The 25,206-nt window shown below is 50.1% G+C and overlaps 1 protein-coding gene across 3 annotated transcripts; it reads left to right on the top strand.

The window, feature by feature from the left end:
• The first annotated feature begins 66 nt into the window (after positions 1-66).
• LOC129694007 (G2/mitotic-specific cyclin-B3-like) lies at positions 67-24,721 on the top strand. Of its 3 annotated transcripts, none has more exons than XM_055630730.1 (12): positions 67-441; positions 14,886-15,022; positions 15,128-15,223; positions 16,239-16,369; positions 17,182-17,272; positions 18,308-18,406; positions 18,917-19,009; positions 19,215-19,352; positions 20,276-20,431; positions 21,222-21,371; positions 23,571-23,701; positions 24,611-24,721. In XM_055630730.1, exons 2-12 carry the CDS (start codon positions 14,912-14,914, stop codon positions 24,690-24,692), a joined length of 1,278 nt encoding a protein of 425 aa, XP_055486705.1. In that variant the 5' UTR covers positions 67-441; positions 14,886-14,911; the 3' UTR covers positions 24,693-24,721. The 3 variants fall into 3 exon arrangements, with proteins under 3 accessions (XP_055486705.1, XP_055486706.1, XP_055486704.1); XM_055630731.1 differs by having other exon boundaries at positions 15,125-15,223; positions 16,272-16,369; XM_055630729.1 differs by having other exon boundaries at positions 15,125-15,223.
• The last annotated feature ends 485 nt before the right edge of the window (positions 24,722-25,206 follow it).

Raw genomic sequence — 25,206 nt, 5'->3', positions numbered from 1 at the left:
GGCAAGGGGGCGGGGTTCAGGCCGTTCGGCTCCTCGCATACATTAACTCTCGGAAACCCCGCCCCCCCCCGCCGTTGCCACGGAAATGCCCGAGGCAGAGGGGTTTTTTTTGGCGGTCCCAGAGAGGGGAGAAAGCGACGACGCTCGGCTCGAGCTGTTCGAAGGCGTTGTGGTGCTTGCGGCCTAGCCCTCACTCACCGGAAACACCGCTTCCCAACGGCCTTTTAATCGTCTATTCCCACCCTAAAGTGTCGTTTTACCTCGCGATCGGATCGAATCACAACGCACTCGACCTTCCCGATAATCCGCGCCACTCGTCCACCGTCTGCGTCGAAATCTTCTCGCCTCAGCCGAGCCTCGGTGTTTCCTAGCGAGGCGCCCGCCTCTCAGCCGCTCCCGGTCGGCATGGGGCTCTCAGGAAAGTTCGCTGAGAGCCTGCGGGTGAGTTTCTACACTTGGAAGTGCGGGGAAGCGAGAGGGGAAATGTTTTTTTGCGGGAAGGGGTCGTTGGGTTGCTGTAGATCCAATTAGTTTCAGGTTTTATACGCGTTTGGTGAGGGATTTGTCGGCCAAGGCCTCGGCATTATAGAGAAAATGGTGGCAGGTTGGCCAACAATGAAGAGAGAAGCCTTATTCTCCGTTTATACTTTAAATTAAAACATTTTTCTACGCCAAACCTAATAATACGGATGTTTACAGGTTTTTAAACAGTCGTTTAATTGTAATGTCCCCTCTCCCCCTCATTAATCATCAAATATTACTAAATGCCTCCAGGTAAAACGTCCCTGTGTCGTAGCATTTTATTTATTTCTCTTAAAAACTGCTTTTTCTAACTTGTTCCAATGTTCATATTAAAATTTAACTTTACATTTAAGCTTTAAAAGGCTTTCTAGAGTGGAACAAAATGGCCTTGTTTTAACATTCCTTAATTTGACACGTTTATCTGAAGCTAAACTTTTATTTTTGATCCCAAAATTACAAAATAAAACTTAATTCACCAAACAGTTTTAAAATGGGAATGGCTCTACTATTGTTTATGCAATTATATTATGGATAGAGTGTACATTTTTTCGAAATTAATAACCCTGTGTACTAATAGAAACATAATAATAATAATTATTATTTTATTTATAGAGCACTTTAAAAACAAACGTAACTGCAACAAAGTGCTGTACATCACTAATCATTGACAAAAAAGTTAATACACACCAAAAATAACAATCAAAAGAAATAGTAGGAAAAGACATATCAAAACATCAAAAACACCAAGCAAACAAACAGAAGCAAAGCCTCAGGCATGGTCAAAAGCCAGGGAGTACAAATGTGTTTTAACACTGGATTTGAAGATGACAATAGGTGCAGGAGTAGAGGCCATTCGGCCCTTCGAGCCTGCACCATTCGCCATTCAATATGATCATGGCTGATCATCCAACTCGGTATCCTGTACCTGCCTTCTCTCCATACCCCCTGATCCCTTTAGCCACAAAAAGGCCACATCTAGTGTTTAGTGATGTACACAAGTTTGGAGTAGACTTGATGGGCCGAATTGCCTAATTCTACTCTTATTCCTTATGGTGTGATCTCAAGAATAAAACAATAAAACTGATAGCTGCATTGCAAATGATATAAATGATGCCAAGTCTGAAGAAAGATATCGACGCAAAACTTTGTCTATTTCCTTCGCTCCATAGATGCTGCCTCACCTGCTTAGTTTCTCCAGCATTTTTGTCTACCTTAAATTATGCCAAGCATGTGCAGAAGTCTTATAGAAAACATAGAAAATAGGTGCAGGAGTAGGCCATTTGGCCCTTCGAGCCTGCACCGCCATTCGATATGATCATGGCTGATCATCCAACTCAGTATCCCATCCCTGCCTTCTCTCCATACCCCCTGATCCCTTTAGCCACAAGGGCCACATCTAACTCCCTCTTAAATATAGCCAATGAACTGTGGCCTCAACTACCTTCTGTGGCAGAGAATTCCACAGATTCACCACTCTCTGTGTGAAAAAATGTTTTCCTCATCTCGGTCCTAAAAGATTTCCCCCTTATCCTTAAACTGTGACCCCTTGTTCTAGACTTCCCCAACATCGGGAACAATCTTCCCGCATCTAGCCTGTCCAACCCCTTAAGAATTTTGTAAGTTTCTATAAGATCCCCCCTCAATCTTCTACTCTTCAAAGATCAATAGTTTAAACTGTATGTTTGAAGTAAGTGGTTTACTCCAGTTAAGTAGACAAGAATTTTATTAAGCAGTTTGTAAAAACAAAGATCTGCAGATGCTGGTTTATACCAAAGATAGACACAAACTGCTGGAGTAACTCAGCGGATCAGGCAGCATCTCTGGAGAAAAAGGATAGTTGACGTTTCGGGTTACATTTCATGTCAGTGATGTGGTTGCAAAGTTTTCTAAAAATGGATAACTTTGCATTTTTCCACCATATATTTCAACTGCCCTCTCATTTACCTTGTCCATATCGCTCCCCATGTAGTTTTGTGTCATCAACAAACTTATAAATCACTCTGTCTGGAGAAGGTACGTACCCATCATCAGTTTCTTGTGTCTACATTGTAAACACAACACTTGTCGATGTAGATTGAGATCCATCCACCAGTGGCTAGTCATGGATAGTAGGCTGACATAGTATGGGTAGAAAATGCTGGATCCGTAATAATTGATATGAAATTCAGATATTTACAAGCAATAGCACTGATTTATGAAAGGAAAATCAGTTTCATTTTAGTTTATTGTCACGTGTACCAAGGTACAGTGAAAAGCTTTTGTTGCATGCTAACCAGGCAGCGGAAAGACAATACATGATTACAATCGAGCCATTTACAGTGTATAGATACATGACAAGGGTCTGACGTTTAGTGCAAGGTAAAGTCCGATCAATGATAGTCCGACGGCCACCAATGAGGTAGATAGTAGTTCAGGACTGCTCTCTGGTTGTGGTAGGATTATTCAGTTACTTGAACACGTGGAAGGAACCACAAACGCTGGTTTAAATCAAAGGATTCTGAAGAAGGGCCTCGACCCGAAACGTCACCTGTTTCTGTTCTCCAGAGATGCTGTCTGGCCCACTGAGTTACTATTTGTATGTATATTTAACTGGTAGTTCAATACATTAAAGATATCTGGTAATGCCACCAACCCTGATAGCACGCTGCAAATATCAGCCGCTCTCGGAGTTAAAGTGTGTTCCTAGTAGAAAGGAAGTTGCTATTGAGGGATATTTAGAGTTTGCAACATTTAAGGTCCCACACGAGAGGTGGGGGTCAGTTTGAAATCAAGGAACTGGTTTCAACATTCAAGAGAGTCTATTGTCATGTGTCCCTGATGGGACAATGACATTTGTGCTTTGCTTCAGCACAACAGAACATAGTAGGCATGACTACAGAACAGATCAGTGTGTCCATATACCATTATACAGAGTTGGTTAACCAACAGAAAGCAGTTGTTGTAACTGCTTGCTTCTCAGATAGGTTGTGGACAGTGAGGTACTGGAAGGATCAGTGCTTGGGCCCTGATTATAGCTCCGTAGTTTGGCCGAGTGTCACCTATTATTCCCAGAAGTCTGACGATGGGTCTCGACCCGAAACATCATCCAACTCCTCTCCAGAGATGCTGCCTGTCCCGCTGAATTACTCCAACATTTTGTGTTTACCTTTGATTTTAATAATATTTCTCATAACAATAACTTTATTTGTATAGCACTTTTCATAGAATTGAATGCAACCCAAAGTGCTTTCTACAAAAACACAGGTCTAAACAAAAATACAAATTAAAACAGTAAGGACATAGGCAGGTAATAGCATAAATAGCAGTTAAAAGCACAGATTTGTATAAATATTTGAAATATAAAATTGAGAATGTAAAATGGACAAAAAACAAAAACACGGAGCAAAATCAGTTAAAAGCTTGATTATAAAGATGTTCTTAGCTGCCGTTTAAAAATGACAACTGAGTGGGCGTCTCTCATAGCCCTGGGTAGGGTATTCCATAGATTGGGGGTGTCATTGAAAAAGGCTGCTTCACCAATGTTCTTATTGCTGCGGCATTGCGAGGCTAACAGGTCTGCTTCAGCAGACCTGAGCCCTCGAGTAGGGGGCATGGGGAAGGATCTCTGCAAAAGGGTACAAAAGGTTTTGAGGGGATGCAGGCAAAATAAACGAGGAACTGTGCGATAAATGTTGGATATATATTGAGAGATCGGGAAATGTTGATGTTAAAAAAGGACCTGGATGTCTTGTGCATTAGTCACTGAAAGCAGTGTGTAGGTGGATTGGGCAGCTTGCGAGGTGAATGGTATGTTGACTTAAATTTTACTTCTGTGTAGCACCAAGGTGAGGCCTTGTGTGGCAAAATGTCACAGCTTGGAAACGGGGCCCTTCCACTCACTTGAGTCCACAGTAGCCATTAACCACCCGTTTGACACTAATTTTACAATCCTCACTTGTTATCCCCGCATTCTCATCACCCATCACCTTGGATTCTGCCTCGCAAGGGGAACCTTTTCAGGTTCAATTCATTTCCCTTTCAGTTTCACTTTTAGTTTATTGTCACGTGTTCAGAGGTACAGTGAAGAGTTTTTGTTGTGTGATTTATTGGTCACCCAGCACATCTTTGGGATGTGGGGTGAAACCAGCATGGAAACTTGCATAGGCAGGGAGTGCAAATTCCACACTGATTGAACCCGTAATAAAGAACGTGACATGACTCCTCTGGCAGCTCGTTCATTAAATAGTACCTGCCTCAACTACCTCCTCTGATAGTTTAGTTTAGAGATATAGCACAGAAACATACAGGCCTTTTTGCCCACCGAGTCCCTGCAGACCAGCAATCCCTGCACGCTAAGAGTTTCCTACACGCTAGGGACAGTTTACAATTATACCAGGGCAGTTAGCCTACAATGGGAGGAAGATGGGGGAAAAACTGGAGAAGATGGGAGGAAACCGGAGCTGAAGAAGGGTCTCGACCCGAAACGTCGCCCATTCCTTCTCTCCAGAGATGCTGGTTTAGACCGAAAGGTCTGAATGACAATAAAGGAATCTAATCTAATCTAAAAGTCTGCTTACCCACCACACCACCTCCAGGTCCCTCAGATCGGCCGACTTGGTGTTACTGAACATCCCGCGGTCTAGGCTTAAGCTCAGGGGCGACTGCGCCTTTGCGGTTGCAGCTCCTAGACTGTGGAACAGCATCCCCCTTCCCATCAGAACTGCCCCCTCCATCGACTCCTATAAGTCGAGACTTAAAACTCATCTCTACTCCCAAGCCTTTCTTGACGTCCTCTGAGCGAGGGCTATATGTATGTAGTGTTGTATGTATTTAATCTATAAACCACTGTTGTATAACGTTAGTACCTCCACCAATGTAAAGCACTTTGGCCAACGAGAGTTGTTTTTTAAATGTGCTATAGAAATAAAAGTGACTTGACTTGATAACAAAATCAAAACCAGCGACACACACACAAGTGCTGGAGTAACACAGAGGCTCAGCAGCATCTCTGGAGGACATGGAGAGGTGATGTTTTGGAGGCAGGACCCATCTTCAGTCTGAAGAAGAGTTTCCGACCGGAAGCATTCCCATCCATGTCCTCCGGAGATGCTGCCGCCCTGCTGAGTATTTTCAGCTCTTTTTTTGTAAGCTAGCATCTGCAGTGCCTTGTATCTCCAAAAATCAAATGCAGGCTATTCTGGGGCTTCATAATAAGAATATAGAAATGTGAAACTGAGCACAAGATAACGTCAAAGCTTCTAGTTTGCGATAATTTTAGCTGAGGTCAAGAGATTAGCACAAAATTGGAAAAACTAGACTAAGCTAGAGGGTGGCGCAGTGGTAGAGTTACTGCCTCACTGCACCAGAGACCCAGGTTCGATCCTGACTACGGGTGCTGTCTGTAGGAGTTTGTACGTTCTCCCTGTGGCTGCGTGGGTTTCCTCCCACTGTCCAAAGACCCACAGGTTTGAAGCTCAATTGGCCTTTGTAAATGGTCGCTAGTATGTAGAATAGAACTAATGCATGGGGATTGCTGATCGGCAAGGACTCGATGGGCCGAGTAATCAGAAATAAAACCCAGTCCAGCTACAGTTGTGCAGAAATTTGTTCTGCGGTGTGAATGGTTAACTGTTTTTCCTGGCTCCATAGATGCTACCACACCTGCGGCAGTTTTGTGTGCAGTTTTGGTCCCTTAATTTGAGGAAGAACATTCTTGCTATTGAGGGAGTGCAGCGTTGAATCACCAGATTAATTCCCGGGATGGCGGGACTGTCATATGCTGAGAGAATGGAGCAGCTGGGCTTGTACACTCTGGAGTTTAGAAGGATGAGAGGGGGTCTCATTGAAACATATACGATTGTTAAGGATTTGGACACGCTAGAGGCAAGAAACATGTTCCCGATGTTGGGGGATTCCAGAACCAGGGGCCACACAGTTGAAGAATAAGGGGTAAGCCATATATAACGGAGACGAGGAAACACTTTTTCTCACAGAGAGTGGTGAGTCTGTGGAATTCTCTGCCTCAGAGGCCGGTTGTCTGGATGCTTTCAAGAGAGCTAGATAGGGCTCTTAAAGATAGCGGAGTCAGGGGATATGGGGAGAAGGCAGGAACGGGGTACTGATTGGGGATGATCAGCCATGATTACATTGAATTGCGGTGCTGGCTCGAAGGGCTGAATGGCCTACTCCTGCACATATTGTCTATTGTCTTGATTTTCTGATTTACTAGATTATTGCTGTCTTCTAAGAGGGGGATTTGGGATCAATTCAGTTAATTGAAATTGGGATAGCTTCAAATGGTCAAACAGCTTTACCTTCTGAGCTGGTATATTTGGGAATTTTGGTGCAATTACAAATGATGTCAATTTTGATTTGGAATTTGTGGCGCTACACACGGCTGCAATAGAAAGCAAAGGATAATGAATAATAAAACATACTCGGGAGTAGGCCCTCTGGCCTCTTCTGCCTGCTCTGCCAGTCAGAATCAAATTATTTTATTGTCACAAACACAACGGGGCAGTGAAATAGCTTGTGTGCGTGCATCTTGTAGAGTAAGCTTATCTCAGTAAGATGCTGGCTGGCCTTCACTCTTAGTTCCATTTTCCTGCCCAATTTACTTCATTCCCCAATTGAAAAAAATCTATTGCTGTAGAACCGTTGCTTCACAGTGCCTGAGAGCTGGGTTCGATCCTGACCTTGGATAAACATAGAAAATAGGTGCCGGAGGAGGCTATTCGGCCCTTCGAGCCAGCACCGCCATTCATTGTGATTATGGCTGATCGTCCCCTATCAATAACCCGTGCCTGCCTTTTCCTCATATCCCTTGACTCCACTAGCCCCTAGAGCTCTATCTAACTCTCTCCTAAATCCATCCAGTGACTTGGCCTCCATTGCCCTCTGTGGCAGGGAATTCCATTAATTCACAACCCTCTGGGTGAAAAAGTTTTTTTCTCACCTCTGTCTTAAATGACCTCCCCTTTATTCTAAGGGTACTGTCTGTGTGGAGTTTGCACTTTCTCCCTGCGATCACGTGGGCATCCTCCTAAATTGTGCAGCTTTGTAGATAACATTTTTAAAGAATGCCCCTGATGTCTAGTATGTAGGAAGGAACTTCAAATGATGGTTTAAACCCAACTACCGGTGCTGTCTGTACAGAGTTTTACCTTTTTCCTGTGACCACGTGGGATTTCTCCGAGATCTTCTGTCTCCTCCCACGTTTGGACACAAAATGCTGGAGGAATTCAGCAGCTACAGGCAGCATCTCTGAAGAGAAGGAATGGGTGATGTTTCTGGGTCGAATGCCTTCAGTCTTCTTTTGTGTGGCGTGTGCACAGCCTAAAGTTGTTGGACAACTAGTTCTATTTGATACATAGATACATAGAAAATAGGTGCAGGAGTCGGCCCTTCGAGCCTGCACCGCCATTCAATATGATCATGGCTGATCATCCAACTCAGTATCCCATCCCTGCCTTCTCTGCATACCCCCTGATCCCTTTAGCCACATCTAACTCCCTCTTAAATATAGCCGATGAACTGGCCTCAACTACCCTCTGTGGCAGAGAGTTCCAGAGATTCACCACTCTCTGTGTGAAAATCTTCCGTTTGTGCACATCGAGTTGATTGCATTAGTCGAAACAGGGCGGACCACGCGAAGGTTGCAATCTTCCACCCCCTTCTTCAGTCTGATGTCAGGGGAGAAGGAGATGCATAGATAGGGAAGTGTAAGGTGTGAAAACAGAATAAAGGGGATGGAGATCGGGCAAATTTTAGAATAGTTCAGGTAGGATGAGTTACTCTAGCATTTTGTGACTAATATGTAGGGAGTGGATAAGAAAGTGTGAATGGGTGATCGGTGGGGCCACTTCCATGCTGTATCTCCACAATAAACTAAACTACACATGTACTTGATAACTGCAGCCTTATGTGGTGGAGAACACCAAGCTCACAGCCCAGAGTAGAAATGTTTGCTCATCTCTTGCTAGATGACTGACCTATTATTCTGAAGTTGTCCTCCCTTGTCTGGAGTCTCCAGCTATGGAAGCCACACCATCAGATGTACCCTGCTGCTAAACTGTTCATAATGTAATGCATTTCATTCTTACCACCTCTACAAGTAAAATATTGTTTAGATTTCAAATGCTGGTGGAAGTGTTATTCCACATTTTGGGTCGAGACCCTTCTTCAGACTCCAGGGGGTCTCAATCCGAAACGTACAGATGCTGCTTGACCCGCTGAGTACCTCCAGCACTTTTGTTTTGCTCCAATGGGCTCGGAATAAAAAGGCGTACCTTTAGAGATGATGTGGGCAGCTATTTCTTTAGCCAGAGGGTGGTGAATCTGAGGAATTGATTGCTGTGTAGGCCAGGTCATTGGGTATTTTTAAGGTGTATATTGACAGGTTCATTAGTAAGGGTGTCGGGGTTATGGTAAGAAGGCAGGAGAATGGGGTTGAGAGGGAAGATAGAATGGCGGTGTAGACTTGATGGGCAGAATGGTGTACTACTGCTCCTCTAACTTATGAACATATGAAATATGAGGCTCGAATGTGGCCCATGTGTGGTGGCTGGTTTGCAGTTTGATGTCAGTCGAGGCTTTGTGGCTTGTTTCCAGAAGCGAGGATGTGTTAAACAGGAGGTTGCACACGATTGTACCATTAGCTACATTGGATGAACAGCACAAATGAGCCATTTGACCCATAGCTCCATTGATGGTGTACACACGCACGCACACACACACACACACACAATCCCCCTTTCACAATCCCCATCCCATCCACTCCTCTTGCCGTATTGCTTTTCATTGTCTCGTCTCCCTTTTAAGTATCGTTTATTTGCTCAAAATGTTTCCCTTTTTTCAGGGATTTTGTAATATTATGTTGGTCTTTCATTTACACCTCTTCCTACTTTGGCCCCCCTGTAAAGATATTGAATGCTGCCATTTTTCAATTCATGCCATATTTTGTGTAAATATGTTCAATAAACTGGCTTTGAAATCCATTTTGTGTTTTTTGTGTTATTTCTGCACTGCTGGTGGAATAAAATACTCACACTTTGTCTGGCTTGTCGTGTTCTGTGTTCCTAATCGTAGACGTGGGCACTAGGTTTGGAGCTTGATGCAGGGTAACGGCTCACTGACCAGCGGGTCTCCTTGCCAGAACTCTGTGTGTGTGTGTGTGTGTGTGTGCGCAGACACTTCAAACAGCACGCCCATGTTTAATGAAAAGAGCTGGTTTGTGCACAAAAGCACACAAAATGCTGGATATAACTCGGCAGGTGCGGTAGCATCTCTGCAGAACGTGGATAGGTGCTCATCCATGTTCAGTCAGTGTGAAGAAGGGTCTTGACTCGAACCGTCACCTATCCATGCTCTCCAGAGATGCTGCCTGACCCGCTGAGTTACTTCAGTGCCATGTGTCCTTTTAATGAATAGCACTGCATTACACTGCCACACACTGTTTGAATTGATGCTGGTTGCAAAATAATCACCTGGAGCTGTTTCCCAAGGAGAGACAGAAAGAGAGAGAGGAGGTAAAAATACGTTCCATCCTGGCTTCCTTTCCGTGAGTGCAGATGCAGCGGTCTGATGCGTGGAGTGATGCTGTATTCAAACCGAGCAACAGTAGTCACGTGGCCTTGCTGGAAGAACACCGCAGTCTCCCGGCTGTGACCTGCAATTCCTGCAATTCCTCAAGCCTGCTTTGTTTCTAAGCTCGCCTGTCTCCATGTACATGCCCAGGGAATGTGCAGTATAGATCTTGTCCTGCACGCAGAGATTTAACATAAACCTGAAATCAGTAAAATTTTAAATTTTAAATTGGCTATTTTAAAATTTTAAATTTTTAAACTGGCTATTTTAAATAAAATGGGACAATTGGGTGGCGTAGTGTCGCAGCGCTAGAGTTGCTGCCTTACAGAACCAGAGACCCATGTTCAATCCTATCTGCCAGTGCTGACTGTGTGGAGTTTGCACGTTCTCCCTCTGGTGGAGTAGACTCAATGGGCCAAATGGCTTAGTTCTGCTCCTATGACTTATTGTGGCAACTGGTGGAAAATAAACAATGAACAAAAAACATCCAGCTACATTTATTTCTCATTTCCCCCACTTTGTCAATGGTAAAATCATTTTTCACACAGAGTGGTGAATCTGTGGAATTCTCTGCCACAGAAGGTAGTTGAGGCCACAGTTCATTGGCTATATTTAAGAGGGAGTTAGATGTGGCCCTTGTGGCTAAAGGGATCGGGGGGTATAGAGAGAAGGCAGGGATGGGATACTGAGTTGGATGATCAGCCATGATCATATTGAATGGCGGTGCAGGCTCGAAGGGCCGAATGGCCTACTCCTGCACCTATTTTCTATGTTTCTATAAGACATCTGCACATGCTTGGCATAATTTAAGGTAGACAAAAATGCTGGAGAAACTCAGCAGGTGAGGCAGCATCTATGGAGCGAAGGAAATAGACAAAGTTTTGGGTCGATATCTTTCTTCAGACTTGGCATCATTTATATCATTTGCAATGCAGCTATCAGTTTTATTGTTTTATTCTTGAGATCACACCATAAGGAATAAGAGTAGAATTAGGCCATTCGGCCCATCAAGTCTACTCCAAACTTGTGTACATCACTAAACACAATTGTTAAAGAGCGCCTTTTAAAATGGACGACAAAAGAGACTGCAGATGCTGGAATCTGTAACAATAAAACAAGAACAAACCACCCAGTTGGTCAAGCAGCAGCTGTGAAGGCAAAAGAGGTAAGTCAATGTTAAGTGACAGATCTTGCACCCGGACTCGGAGGGAAGAGGAAATATTGGTAGGATGAAGCAGCGTTGGAGGTGTGGGGTCAAGTCTGGTAGGTGACGGGTGGTCTGAAGAAGGGTCTCGACCAGAAACGCCACCCATTCCTTCTCCCCAGAGATGCTGCTGCCCGTCCCGCTGAGTTACTCCAGCATTTTTGTGTCTGCATTACCTTGAACATAGGCATTGGTGAGGCCAATTCTGGAATATGGTGTACAATTCTGGTCGCCAAATTATAGGAAAGATGTCAACAAAATATAGAGAGTACAGAGGAGATTTACTAGAATGTTGCCTGGGTTTCAGCACCTAAGTTACAGAGACAGGTTGAACAAGATAGGTCTTTATTCTTTGGAGCGCAGAAGGGGGGACTTGATAGAGGTCTTTAAAATGATGAGAGGGATAGACGGAGTTGATGTGGATAAGCTTTTTCCATTGAGAGTAGGGGAAGATTCAAACAAGAGGATTTGAGAATTAAGGGACAGAAGTTTAGGGGTAACATGAGGGGGAACTTCTTTACTCAGAGAGTGGTAGCTGTGTGGAATGAGCTTCCAGTGAAGGTGGTGGAGGCAGGTTCGATTTGATCATTTAAAAATAAATTGGATAGGTGTATGGACGGGAAAGGAATGGAGGGTTATGGTCTGAGTGCAGGCAACAACATAGAAAATAGGTGCAGGAGGAGGCCATTCAGCCCTTCGAGCCTGCACCGCCATCCAATATGATCATGGCTGATCATCCAACTCGGTATCCCGCACCTGCCTTCTCTCCATACCCCCTGATCCCCTTAGCCACAAGGGCCACATCTAACTCCCTCTTAAATACAGCCAATGAACTGGCCTCTGTGGCAGAGAATTCCACAGATTCACCACTCTCTGTGTGAAAAATGTTTTTCTCATCTCCGTCCTAAAGGATTTCCCCCTTATCCTTAAACTGTGACCCCTTGTCCTGGACTTCCCCAACATCGGGAATAATCTTCCTGCATCTAGCCTGTCCAACCCCTTAAGAATTTGTACGTTTCTATAAGATCCCCCCTCAATCTTCTAAGTTCTAGCGAGTAGGTAGATGGGACTAGGGGGAGAATAAGTGTTCGGCACGGACTAGAAGTCCTGTTTCTGTGCTGTAATTGTTATATGGTTACATATCTCTGGTTTGACTTAGTCTGAAGCAGGGTCTCGACCCGAAAGGGGGGGTCTCCCGTTCTTCCATCTCCCCTGAGACGCTTGCCGGCTGAGTGATTCCAGCGTGTGTGTGTGTGTTGACGTGAACGCGGAAGTGCTTGGCAAGGCTGGGCTAGCAACAGTGTTGACCAGGCGGTCACCATTGGCCGGTTCGAGCAGCTTGGGGCGGGAGAATTGGCGTGGTTTCCTGGGTTCCAAAGTGTCTGCGGCGGTTTAACCATCGCACCAGTGATCAATAGTGTGGCAGCCAGCAAATGTGAGCAAGTAAAACAAGAAGGGGGGAAAAAAAACCCACAACAAAAATAAGACACCAGGATTGAAGAATGAAAAGTTCCCCGAGGGAGGTTTTTGGGGGAGGTCAGATTCTGCTCAAGGTCTTGCCCCATTGAGCAATTACCTAGCTGGTTTCATTTCTCACCTCCACCCCATTCATTACTAGGGAGGTTTTACATTCAAGCCTTGGCAATTTTCTCGACGTTAAATGTCTAGTCATTGGGACTCCCCACACCCCTCCCCAACCCCCGGAAGGGCAACGTGACAAAGCAGAGTCCAGGGTGGAGAGGGGGGCTCTATTAAGTTAGCAGGTGGGTATGTTGTGATTTAAAAGTTGGGGTTGAAAAGTTTTTAACAACCGCTCGTGCGCTAACTGTTTCAACCAGAACCGGCAAGCGAATTTTTAAAGCGCCCACAAACTATCGCAGGAGCTATTTGCCGAGATAAGTAACACGAGATATAGTGTTACATCGTGTTGAGAAGTAACCCGAATTGAGCTACAGATACCACTGTTCGATTAGCTCTCTGTACATCCCTCCAATGTGAGTGAAAAGTTGCAGCATTTTAATTGGGGGGAAAAAAAGTATTTCTGAGTTATATTATTTTCTGTTGGCAGGTTATTTCATTTTTATTTTTAAAGCAGGCCAGTAAAACTGTATAAATATGTTCAAAGTAAACAGGGAACAAAAGTGATTATAGTATGTGTAGGAAAGAACTGCAGATGCTGGTTTAAATGGAAGGTGGACACAAAATGCTGGAGTAACTCAGCGGGACAGGCAGCATAGAAACATAAGAAAATAGGTGCAGGAGGAGGCCATTCGGCCCTTCGAGCCAGCACCGCCATTCATTGTGATCATGGCTGATCGTCCCCTATCAATAACCCGTGCCTGCCTTCTCCCCATATCCCTTGACTCCACCAGCCCCTAGAGCTCTATCTAACTCTCTCTTAAATCCATCCAGTGACTTGGCCTCCACTGCCCTCTGTGGCAGGGAATTCCACAAATTCGCACAACTCTCTGGGTGAAAACGTTTTTTCTCACCTCAGTCTTAAATGGCCACCCCTTTATTCTAAGTCTCTGGAGAGGAGGAATGGAAAGTAATTCTAGGTTCCAGACAGACTGAAATTAAATTGGTGACTGAGGTAGTGGAAGAGAAATTAAGGAAACATTTTGACTGCCTTCACAGGAAGAGACAAACTCTTTGAAGTGCAGTAATGTAACAGGGGTGGTGGATGCCGGTGTTGGTCCTTAACTCCTTGAAGGGTATTGAAGGGGTTAAGGACTAACACTAGCTCCCACCACCTCTCTGTGTAAAATACTTGTCCCACGCATCTCCTTTAAACTCTCCCTCTCACCTTATACCGATGCCCTCTGACGTTTGACCTTTCCATATAACAATTACAGCACGGAAACAGCCCTTCTAGTCCGTGCCGAACACTTACTCTCCCCTAGTCCCATCTACCTGCACCCAGACCATAACCCTCCATTCCTTTCCCATCCATATACCTATCCAATTTATTTTTAAATGATAAAATCAAACCTGCCTCCACCACCTCCACTGGAAGCTCATTCCAAACAGCTACCACTCTCTGAGTAAAGAAGTTCCCCCTCATGTTACCCCTAAACTTCTGTCCCTTCATTCTCAAGTCATGTCCTCTTGTTTGAATCTTCCCGTACTCTCAATGGGAAAAGCTTATCTACGTCAACTCTGTCTATCCCTCTCATCATTTTAAAGACCTCTATCAAGTCCCCCCTTAACCTTCTGCGCTCCAAAGAATAAAGACCTATCTTGTTCAACCTTTCTCTGTAACTTAGTTGCTGAAACCCGGGCAACATTCTAGTAAATCTCCTCTGTACTCTCTCTATTTTGTTGACATCCTCCCTATAATTTGGCGACCAGAATTGTACACCATACTCCAGAATTGGCCTCACCAATGCCTTGTACAATTAACATAAGGCGTGAATTCTCAAATCATGTCCTCTTGTTTGAATCTTCCCTACTCTCAATGGATCCCTACCCTGTGAAAATGGTTCTGATGGTCCTCCCTATCTCTCCCTCAAACTCCTGTGCTGTAGTTACATGGTACGAAGTTTTGCTAAGACTATCCTGTTCTTTCTTCTCCCCCCCCTCCCCCTCTCTGCAGCCTGGTTGTCTTTTAGCTGCTCCCCCATGGCAGACGCAGGGTTTGAACCGGCTACAGGCCAGCCGGGGCGTGGGATGAAGACTCGGCCGGCCATCCTACGGAACCCATCCAGGGTGGCGGTGACTGACACTAAGCAGGTAACCATCACTGGGTGGAGATGGGGGGAAGGGTCACTGTTGCCTCCAGCATCTCAAAGCTTGTGGTTCCATAAAATGAACGCCACCACCTTCTTCTTTCAGCAGACTGGCTCAACAGAGACCAACGGCGTGTCGAAGAGGCCCGTCGCTCAACTCCAGCCTCCAGCTCTGAAGAGGACCACTTGTGGAGATATCACCAATGTAAGCCTCTCCGTCACACTCACAGGGCCAAGATTTCCTCCTCCTCCTCCCTGTCCAGACTGGCGCCCTCATTCCAACCCACCTCCTCTGTCTCTCTCTGTCTCTCTCTCTCTCTCTCTGTCTCTCTCTCTCTCTGTCTCTCTCTCTGTCCCTCTCTCTCTGTCCCTCTCTGTCCCTCTCTCTCTGTCTCTCTCTGTCTCTCTCTGCCTCTCTGTCCCTCTCTCTGTCCCTCTCTCTGTCCCTCTCTCTGTCCCTCTCTCTGCCTCTCTGTCTCTGTGTCAATGGAAGGGAGGTTGGTTTGCGTGATGGTCTGGGCTGTGTCCATAATCAATTTGCTGCATGTCCTTGCGGTCTTGGGTGTAGCTGTTCCCAAACCAAGCCGTGATCCATCCCCATTTCAACGGCGCATCTGCAGAAGTTGGTGAGAGCTGGATTGGATAGAGTGGATGTAGAGAGGATGTTTCCATTAGTGGGAGAGTCTAGGACTAGAGGTCACAGCCACAGAATGAAAGGTCGTTCCTATTGGAAGGAGATGAGGAGGGATATCTGTAGTCGGAGGGCGCTGGATCTGTGGAATTCTTGGCCACAGACGGCTGTGGAGGCCACAAGTCAATGGATATATTTAAGGCAGAGATAGATAGATTCTTCAATAGTGCGGGTGTCAGGGGTTATGGGGGGGAAGGCAGGAGAATGGGGTTAGGAGGGAGAGATAGATCAGCCGTGATGGCATGGCGGAGTAGACTGGATGGGCCGAATGGCCTAATTCTGCTCCCATCACTTGTGACCTCATGCCCGAAGATGCTGGAGTAACTCAGCGGGACAGGCAGCATTGCTGGAGAGAAGGAATGGGTGACGTTTCGGGTCGAGACCCTTCTTCAAACTCTGAGGACGTTATGGAGGGAGGGAGATACTGAGTGGGTGGGGGATTGAAGGCGGGGGCGTTTGGGTGGGGGTCCGGGGTCAGGAGGGAGGGAGTCATTGGCTGCGTGTCATGGATGGTGCTGTTACCCAACAGGTGTGTGTGAACCAAGCTTCCATGTGTTTAAAGGAGGAGAACCAGAACACCATGAAAGCTCCGCGGAAGCAACCGATGCGGTCCAAGCGAGAGGCAGGCGCGGCCGAGAACGCCAGCGAGGACTTGCTCAAGTAAGCCGAGCCCCCCCCACCCACCCACCCAACCGCACCGATAGTGTTCGCGAATGGGGATCGCTGGTTGGTGTAGACTTACTTTCTCTCACAGAGAGTTGTGAGCCTGTGGAATTCTCTGCCTCAGAGGCCGGTTCTCTGGATGCTTTCAAGAGAGAGCTAGATAGGGCTCTTAAAAGCAGCGGAGTCGGGGGATATGGGGAGAAGGCAGGAACGGGGTACCGATTGTGGATGATCATAGAAACATAGAAAACGGGTGCAGGAGGAGGCCATTCGGCCCTTCGAGCCAGCACCGCCATTCATTGTGATCATGGCTGATCGTCCCCTATCAATAACCCCGTGCCTGCCTTCTCCCCATATCCCTTGACTCCACTAGCCCCTAGAGCTCTATCTAACTCTCTCTTAAACCCATCCAGTGACTTGGCCTCCACTGCCCTCTGTGGCAGGGAATTTCACAAATTCACACAACTCTCTGGGTGAAAAAGTTTTTTCTCACCTCAGTCTTAAATGGCCACCCCTTTATTCTAAGACTGTGTGTGTGGCCCCTGGTTCTGGACTCGCCCAACATTGGGAACATTTTTCCTGCATCTGGCTTGTCCAGTCCTTTTATAATTTTATATGTTTCTATAAGATCCCCCCTCATCCTTCTAAACTCCAGTGAATACAGCTCAGCCATGATCACATTGAATGGCGGTGCTGGCTCGAAGTGCCGAATGGCTGAGTTGTACAGGGTGATGGGGGGGGAGGGGTGCAATAGGGGAGGGGGCCCGTCGCTAACTCTTCCCTTTGCCCCCCACCCCACCCCTTTCCAGCTGGTTTGTGGAGGACAACAGCCTGAGCTCGGTGATGGTGGAGGCTCAGTCGCCAGCGAGCAGTGGATTGTCCCGGCAGCAGCAATCTGGGGTAAGAGCTGACGGCCAGGGGCGTGAGATGATCAGCTTGGGGGGGGTGATGGGGAGGACGATGGTGTTGGGAGGGAGCCACGATTGAATGGCGGAGAAGACTCGGTTTTGCCGAATGTGCCTAAATCTGCTCCCATGATGAAATGTGAACTCCGGGTTCGATCCTGACCACGGGTGCTGTCTGTACGGTCTCCCCATGAGCGATGGGTTTTTCTCCAAGTGCTTCGGTTGCCTCCCACACACTGTTCATCCGAAGAAGGGTCTCGACGTTAAACGTAGACAAAAATGCTGGGGAAACTCAGCGGGCGAGGCAGCATCTATGGAGTGAAGGAAATAGGCAACGTTTCGGGCCGAAACCCGGAAGGGGGTGCTATTTGACTCGTGTGGCCCTTGGGGAGCAGAAGTAATGGTGGAGTGACTGCCTCACGGCGCAAGAGACCCCGGTTCAATCCCGACTGCGGATGCTGCCTGTACGGAGTTTGCACGTTCTCCCAGTGACCTGTGTGGGTTTTTCCCCGAGATCTTCGGTTTCCTCCCACACTCCAAAGACGTACAGGTTTGTAGGTTCTTTAAGAAGGAACTGTGCAGATGCTGGAAAATCGAAGGTACACAAAAGTGCTGGGGAAACTCAGCGGGTGCAGCAGCATCTATGGAACGAAGGAAATAGGCAACGTTTCGGGCCGAAACCCGGAAGGGTTTCGGCCCAAAACGTTGCCTATTTCCTTCAGGATTTCGGCCCGAAACGTTGCCTATTTCCTTCAGGGTTTCGGCCCGAAACGTTGCCCTATTTCCTTCGCTCCATAGATGCTGCCTCACCCGCTGAGTTTCTCCAGCATTTTTGTCCTCCTTCGATTTTCCAGCATCTGCAGTTCTTTCTTAAAGGTTTGTAGGTTCGGTGGCTTGTTAAATTATCCTGAGTGTGTGTGTGTAGTATTGGTGTTAGTGTGCGGGGTATCGCTGGTCAGCACGGTCTCGATGGGCCGAAGGGCCTGTTCCAGCCCTGTATCTCTAAACTAAACTAAACTAAACCCTGCAGCCTCGTGTGTTCCACTTGTCGGTGGTTTGCAGCCTGGAGGAGCCAGACCTACCGGCCATCTACGCTGAGGACATCTATAACTACATGACCCAGCGGGAGGTCAGTGCTCAGTGTGGGGACACGGGGAACTCTGCACAACACCCACTCCCCCCACCCACAGTGTGACAATCCCCCTCCTGTCCCCCCCCCCCCCCACAGTGTGACCCCCCCCCACAGCGTGGGCGCACCCTCCCCCCCCCCCCCCCCCCCCACAGTGTGACACTCCCGCCCTTCCAACAGACTCTACTTCTTTCTGAAACAAAGATCAACTTTCAACTTTGTGTGTGTGTGTGTGTGTGTGTGTGTGTGTGTGGTGTGTGTGTGTGTGTGTGTGTGTGTGTGTGTGTGTGTGTGTGTGTGTGTGTGTGCATCTGCTTATGCATGTTTTTGTGTGTGTGTGTGTGTTTGTTTGCGTGTGTGTATGTTTGCGCCTGTGCATGCATGTGTCTGCGCATATGTGTGTGCATGTTTGCGTCTGCACATGCATGTGTGCGAACCTGTGTGTGTGGGTCCGCGCGTGTGTATGTCTGCGCGTGTGCGTGTGTGTGTGTGTGTGTGTCCTCCCCACAGAAGCACTTTGCGGTGGTGAACTACATGCATCAGCAGCCTGAGCTCAACGTCCACATGAGGGCCGTCCTCATCGACTGGATGGTGGAGGTGCAGGTGGGTGGGTGGGGAGTGGGTGTGGGGGTGGGGCTGGAGGGGAGGGGTGGGGGTGGGGGCTGGAGGGGAGGTGGGTGGGAGTCGGGGGTAGTAAGGGGTACGGGCTGGGGGGAGGGCGATCGGGAGGGGGGTGGGTGGAGGATGGGGTCTCCCCTGACAGCCACCTGTCTCCCCTCTTCTCTCCCCGCTCCCCCTGCCTCCCCAGGAAAGCTACGAGCTGCGTCTGGAGACCCTCTATCTGGCGGTGAAGATGGTGGATCGCTTCCTGTGCCGGCAGCCCTGCCCCCGCCTCGCCCTGCAGCTGCTCGGCGCAACATCCCTCCTCGTTGCCGCAAAGTTCGAGGTGAGACAACGGGTGCCATTCGGCCCTTCCAGCCAGCACCGCCATTCAATGCGATCATGGCTGATCATCCCCAATCAGTAACCCCGTTCCTGCCTTCTCCCCATATCCCCTGACTCCGCTGGGGATCTTTAAGAGCCCTATCCATCTCTCTCTTGAAAACATCCAGAGAACCGGCCTCCACCGCCCTCTGTGAGGCAGAGAATTCCACAGACTCGCAACTCTCTGTGTGAAGAAGTGTTTCCTCGTCTCCGTTCTAAATGGCTCACCCCTTATTCTTAAGGAGTAAGACCCACCCCCTCCTCCTCCTCCTCCTTCACCCCCCCCCTCCACTCCCCCCCCCTCCTTAATCCACGCGTCCCCACTACACCCCTCGCGCCCCAAACACACCCCTCATCCCCAATCTCCCCCCTTCACCCCTCCTCTCCCCACTCTCCTCCCCATCCCCCCCATCATCCCCAATCTCCCACAACCGTCCTAGTGGCTGTTAAGTTTGAGGTGAGCGCCCCCTCCCTCCCCAACTCTTTTTTTCACCCCCCCCCCCTCTCTCATCCTACAACCAGAGAGCAGTGCTGACCAACTAATAATAATAATAATAATAATAATAATGTTTATTTATATAGCACATTTATAGTCGATTTTCATTGACCCCAAAGTGCTTTACATAATTTAAATATCAGTTCCATACAAAGCATAAAGATGGGTTAACAAAATAATAAAATGCATAAACAGGACACAACGTGTAACATAAACATCCACCACAGCATTCATCACTGTGGTGGAAGGCACAAAATATTTTGGCCGTCCTCCTCCATCTACCTCATTGGTGACCCTCGGATTATCCTTGCACTGGACGTTATCTCCTTATCGTGTGTGTGCACGCTGTAAACGGCTCGATTGCGATCGTGACTTGTGTCCTCCCCCAGGAGTTCTGCCCGCTGTATGTGGACGACTTCCTCTACATCTGTGACGGCAGCTACCGGCGCGAGGAGATGCTGGGCATGGAGAGGAAGCTGCTCCGTGTGCTGGACTTTGACATCAACGCCCCCACTGCTTACCACTTCCTCCGGCACTTCGCCAAGGTAAGCTCGCTATTCCCTCCCTGCTCCCCGCTTCTCCCTCCCTCCCTGCTCCCCGCTTCTCCCTCCCTCCCTGCCCCCCCTCTCTCTCCCTCCCTGCTCCCCTCCTCTCCCTCCCTCTCTCCCCTCCCTCCCTGCTCCCCCCCCTCTCCCTCCCCCCTGCTCCCCCCCTCTCCCTCCCTGCTCCCCGCCTCTCCCTCCCTGCTCCCCCCCTCTCCCTCCCTGCTCCCCCCCCTCTCTCTCCTCCCTGCTCCCCCCCCCTCTCCCTCCCTGCTCCCCGCTCCTCCCTCCTTCCCCCTCTTCCCCCCCTCTCCCTCCCTGCTCCCCCCCGCTCTCCCTCCCTGCTCCCCCCCCTCTCCCTCCCTGCTCCCCCCCTCCCCTCCCCTGCCCCCCCCACTCCTCACCCCATTCTCCTGCCTTCTCACCCTAACCCCCAACACCCGCACTAGTCAACAATCTGTATCTCTGCCTTAAAAATATCCACTGACTTGTGGCCCCCGCAGCCGTCTGTGGCAACGAATCCCACAGATCCACCACCCTCTGGCTGAAGAAATCCCTCCTCATCTCCTTACTTAGAGAGCGCCCTTTAATTCTGAGGCTGTGACCTCTGGTCCTAGACTCTCCCACTAGTGGAAACATCCTCTCCACATCCACTCTGTCCAAGCCTTTCACTATTAACGGGGAGAACGTGCAAACTCTGCACAGGCAGCACCCGGGTCTGTGGCGGGGTGAGGCAGCAGCTCTACCCGCTGCGGCCAGGAACTAATGGGGACCTGGTGTTTTCCAAGTGCAGTGCAGCGAGGTGGGTGTGAGGACGCTGGCCCTGGGCCGTTACATCTGTGAGCTCACCCTGCAGGACTACAGCTACGTGGTGGAACGTCCATCCAGCCTGGCCAACGCCTGCCTCTGCCTGGCCGTGTGTATGGGCACTACTGACCCACAGGTACTGCAGCACACGGCAACCGCACGGCAACCGCACGGCAACCGCACAGTAACACATGGGCACTGCTGACCCACAGGTACTGCACCACAGGGTAACCACACGGCAACCGCACGGTAACCACACGGCAACCGCACGGTAACCGCACGGCAACCACACGGTAACACATGGGCACTGCTGACCCACAGGTACTGCAGCACAGGGTAACCGCACGGTAACCACACGGCAACCGCACGGTAACCGCCGGCACGGCACGGTAACACATGGGCACTGCTGACCCACAGGTACGGCACCACAGGGCAACCGCACGGCAACCGCACGGCAACCGCACGGCAACCACACGGCAACCGCACGGTAACACATGGGCACTGCTGACCCACAGGTACTGCAGCACAGGGTAACCGCACGGCAACCGCACGGTAACCGCACGGCAACCGCACGGTAACACATGGGCACTGCTGACCCACAGGTACTGCACCACAGGGCAACCGCACGGCAACTGCACAGAAACCGCACGGCAACCGCACGGCAACCACACGGTAACACATGGGCACTGCTGACCCACAGGTATGCACCACAGGGGAACCGCAGGGCAACCGCACGGTAACCACACGGCAACCGCATGGCAACCGCACGGCAACTGCACGGTAACCACACGGCAACCGCACGGTAACACATGGGCACTGCTGACCCACAGGTACTGCACCACAGGGTAACTGCATGATAACTGCACAGAAACCGCACGGTAACTGCAGGGCAAACGCTCCTTGCCAGAGAAACGGGCCCGGAGGCGGAAGATGGGTCTCAACCCGAAACGTCACCTGTCCATGTCAGAGATGCTGCCTGACCCGCTGAGTTACTCCAGCACTCTTGTTTTCTGGTGGCCCCCTGTATTACCTGGGTATTTCTGTTATAATTTATTGTAGAAATGATTATTCTATTTATTTGGGGACGTTAATCTGCAGCAAAGAAGAATTCCATTGTTCGGAAGTCGGCAAGGTCTCGATGGGCCGAAGGGCCGGTTTCCCTGCTGGGGGTGCGTGTGGCGAGGGTGACACCCGCAGGCTGTCCTGTGAACTGCAACGCTGGGTCTAAATCCTGCCATTCCCAGCTAGACTGTGGGAGTCGAAAGTGTTTGCCTGTCGCATGCAACCAAGAGAGGAACAGCAGGCGCTGGTGTACACCAAAGATCAGTTTCAGTTTAGTTTATTGTCACGTGTACAGTTTGGTTTATTGTCGAGGTAGTTCGTACTTCTGTACAGAAGATTATACAGACAGACACACACACACACACACACACACACACACACACACACACACACACACACACACACACACACACACACACACACACACACACACACACACACACAGTGCCGGAGTAATTCAGCGGGTCGGGCAGCATCTCTGGAGAACACGGATAGGTGACGTTTCGGATCGGTCAAGCACTTTGTGTCTATCTATGAAGTCTAAATAAACTGATGTACATCTCTCTCTCCCCCCCCCCCCTCACCAAACTCTCTCTCTTCTCCCCTCCCCTCTCCTCCCCCTCTCCTCCCCTCCCCCCTCTCCCCCTCCCCCTCGCCCTCCCTCCTCCCTCTCTCCCCCCCCCTCCCCCTCCCTCCCCCACCCTCTCCCCCCTCACACCCCTCCCTCTCGCCCCCCCCCCCTCCCCCCCTCCCCCCCCCCCCCCCCCTCTCCCCCCCCCCCCCTCCCTCTCCCCTCCCCTCCCCTCCCCTCCCCTCCCCCTCTCCCTCCCCCCTCTCTCCCCCCCCCCTCTCCCTCTCCCCTCCCCCCCCCCCCCCCCCCCTCCCCCCCCTCTCCCTCCCCCTCTCCCTCCCCCCCCCTCTCCCCTCCCCCCCCCCACCCCCCCTCCCTCCCCCCCCCCTCCCCCCCTCCCCCCCCCCTCCTCCCTCCCCCCCCCCCCCCCTCCCCCCCCTCCCCCCCCCCCCCTCCCCTCCCCCCCCCCCCCCCCCCCCTCTCCCCTCCCCTCCCCCTCCCTCCCTCTGTCTCCCCCTCTCTCTTCCCCCCTTTCCCGCTCCTCGCCCATCTGTCTCTCCTCCTCCCCTCTCCTCCCCCTCTCTACCCTTCCTCTCTATCCCCCTCCCCCCCCCCCATCTCTCCCTCCCTCCTCTCTTCCCCCCCCCTTTCCCTTTCTCGCCCATCCCTCTCCCCCTCCCTCCCTCTCTCCCCCTCCCACAGCCAGGACCCCGGCTGCAGTGGGCTGGGGGAGTGAGGAGCAAGATGTGCGGGCTGCTGGCGAGGTTGAACACGATGCTGCGGGAACAACCGCACAAACAGCTGCGGGTCATCTACTCCAAATACTCCCGCCGGTAAGTCCCCCCCCCCCCCCCCCCCCCCCTTCCCCCCCCCCCCAGAGGCCTGGATAGAGTGGATGTGGAGAGGATGTTTCCACTAGTGGGAGAGTCTAGGACCAGAGGTCACAGCCTCAGAATTAAAGGGCGTTCCTTTAGGAAGGAGATGAGGAGGAATTTCTTTAGCCAGAGGGTGGTGAATCTGTGGGATTCTCTGCCACAGACGGCCGTGGAGGCCACAAGTCAGTGGATATATTTAAGGTAGTGATCAATAGATTCTTGATTAGTACGGGAAGGCGGGAGAATGGTGTTAGGAGGGAGAGACAGATCAGCCATGATTGAATGGCGGAGTAGATGGGCCGAATGGCCTTATTCTGCTCCTATAGAAACATAGAAACATAGAAATTAGGTGCAGGAGTAGGCCATTCGGCCCTTCGAGCCTGCACCGCCATTCAATATGATCATGGCTGATCATCCAACTCAGTATCCCGTACCTGCCTTCTCTCCATACCCCCTGATCCCCTTAGCCACAAGGGGCCACATCTAACTCCCTCTTAAATATAGCCAATGAACTGGCCTCAATGACTTATGAGAGGCAGGGGAGAGACTGTGGGGGGAGTTGGTTCACAGAGCCAGCAGGGACTAGATGGGAGGAGTGGCCCCTTAGCCAAAGTGGAAACGCCCTGCCAGCAATGAGTGCATCGAAGAAACAGGCCCTTCAGCCCATCTAGCCCATGCTGACACCTTTGCCTGGGGTTTTAGTTCATAAGATCATAAGTGATAGGAACAGAATGAGGCCATTCACCCTCTCTCCCTCCATGTTTGAATGCTGCACTGACTGGCTGACATTTTAAATTTCGTTGTACATGACCCATGTTACAATGACAATAAAGAAACTATTCTATTCTATTCCATCTCCCCCTCTAGGCTGTCTTTCGAAGTGGCCAAAATTCCAGCTCTGGGAGCCGTGGGATTGGAGGACCTGATGGCCGGAGAGGACGCATCCTAGGAGTGTGCATCCCCCTACTCTTTTCTCCCCCTCCCCCTCTCCCTCCCCTCCCCCCCCTTCCCTCCCTCCCCCAGGGCTAGGGGTTCTGTGGCAAACCAACGCCATGCCCAGCCCAGCTCTCAGCTACAGGGGCTGTGCAGTGGGCAGGCAGGAGAGCCTGTTCCGTCCTTCTTCCCCCCCCCTCCTCCCCACCCCCCCCCTTGCCCTGCCCGACCCAGCCCAGCTCTCAGCTACAGGGGCCGTGCATTGGGGGGCAGGCAGGTGGGTGTGCTCATGTTCCCCCCCTCTTTCCCCTCTCTCCCCTCCCTCCCCCACACCTCCTGCTCCCCCCCCCCTTCCCCCCCTGCCTCCTCCCCCTCTCCCATCCCACCTGTGACCCCCCCTCCCCTCCCCTCCCCTCCCCTGGGAAACCCACACACCCCCCCGCGACACTGGGACGACCCCGGGACGTCCAGAATTATTTTTGAGGGGTGGGGGGAGTCCCGCTGGACTGAGATATTCCCCCCCTCCCCCC

This window comes from Leucoraja erinacea, unplaced genomic scaffold (genome assembly GCF_028641065.1).
Source record: "Leucoraja erinacea ecotype New England unplaced genomic scaffold, Leri_hhj_1 Leri_51C, whole genome shotgun sequence".
Classification (NCBI taxonomy): Eukaryota; Metazoa; Chordata; class Chondrichthyes; order Rajiformes; family Rajidae; genus Leucoraja; species Leucoraja erinaceus.
The sequence above is the reverse complement of the archived record's forward strand: the minus strand, read 5'-3'. Positions and strand labels throughout refer to the sequence as shown.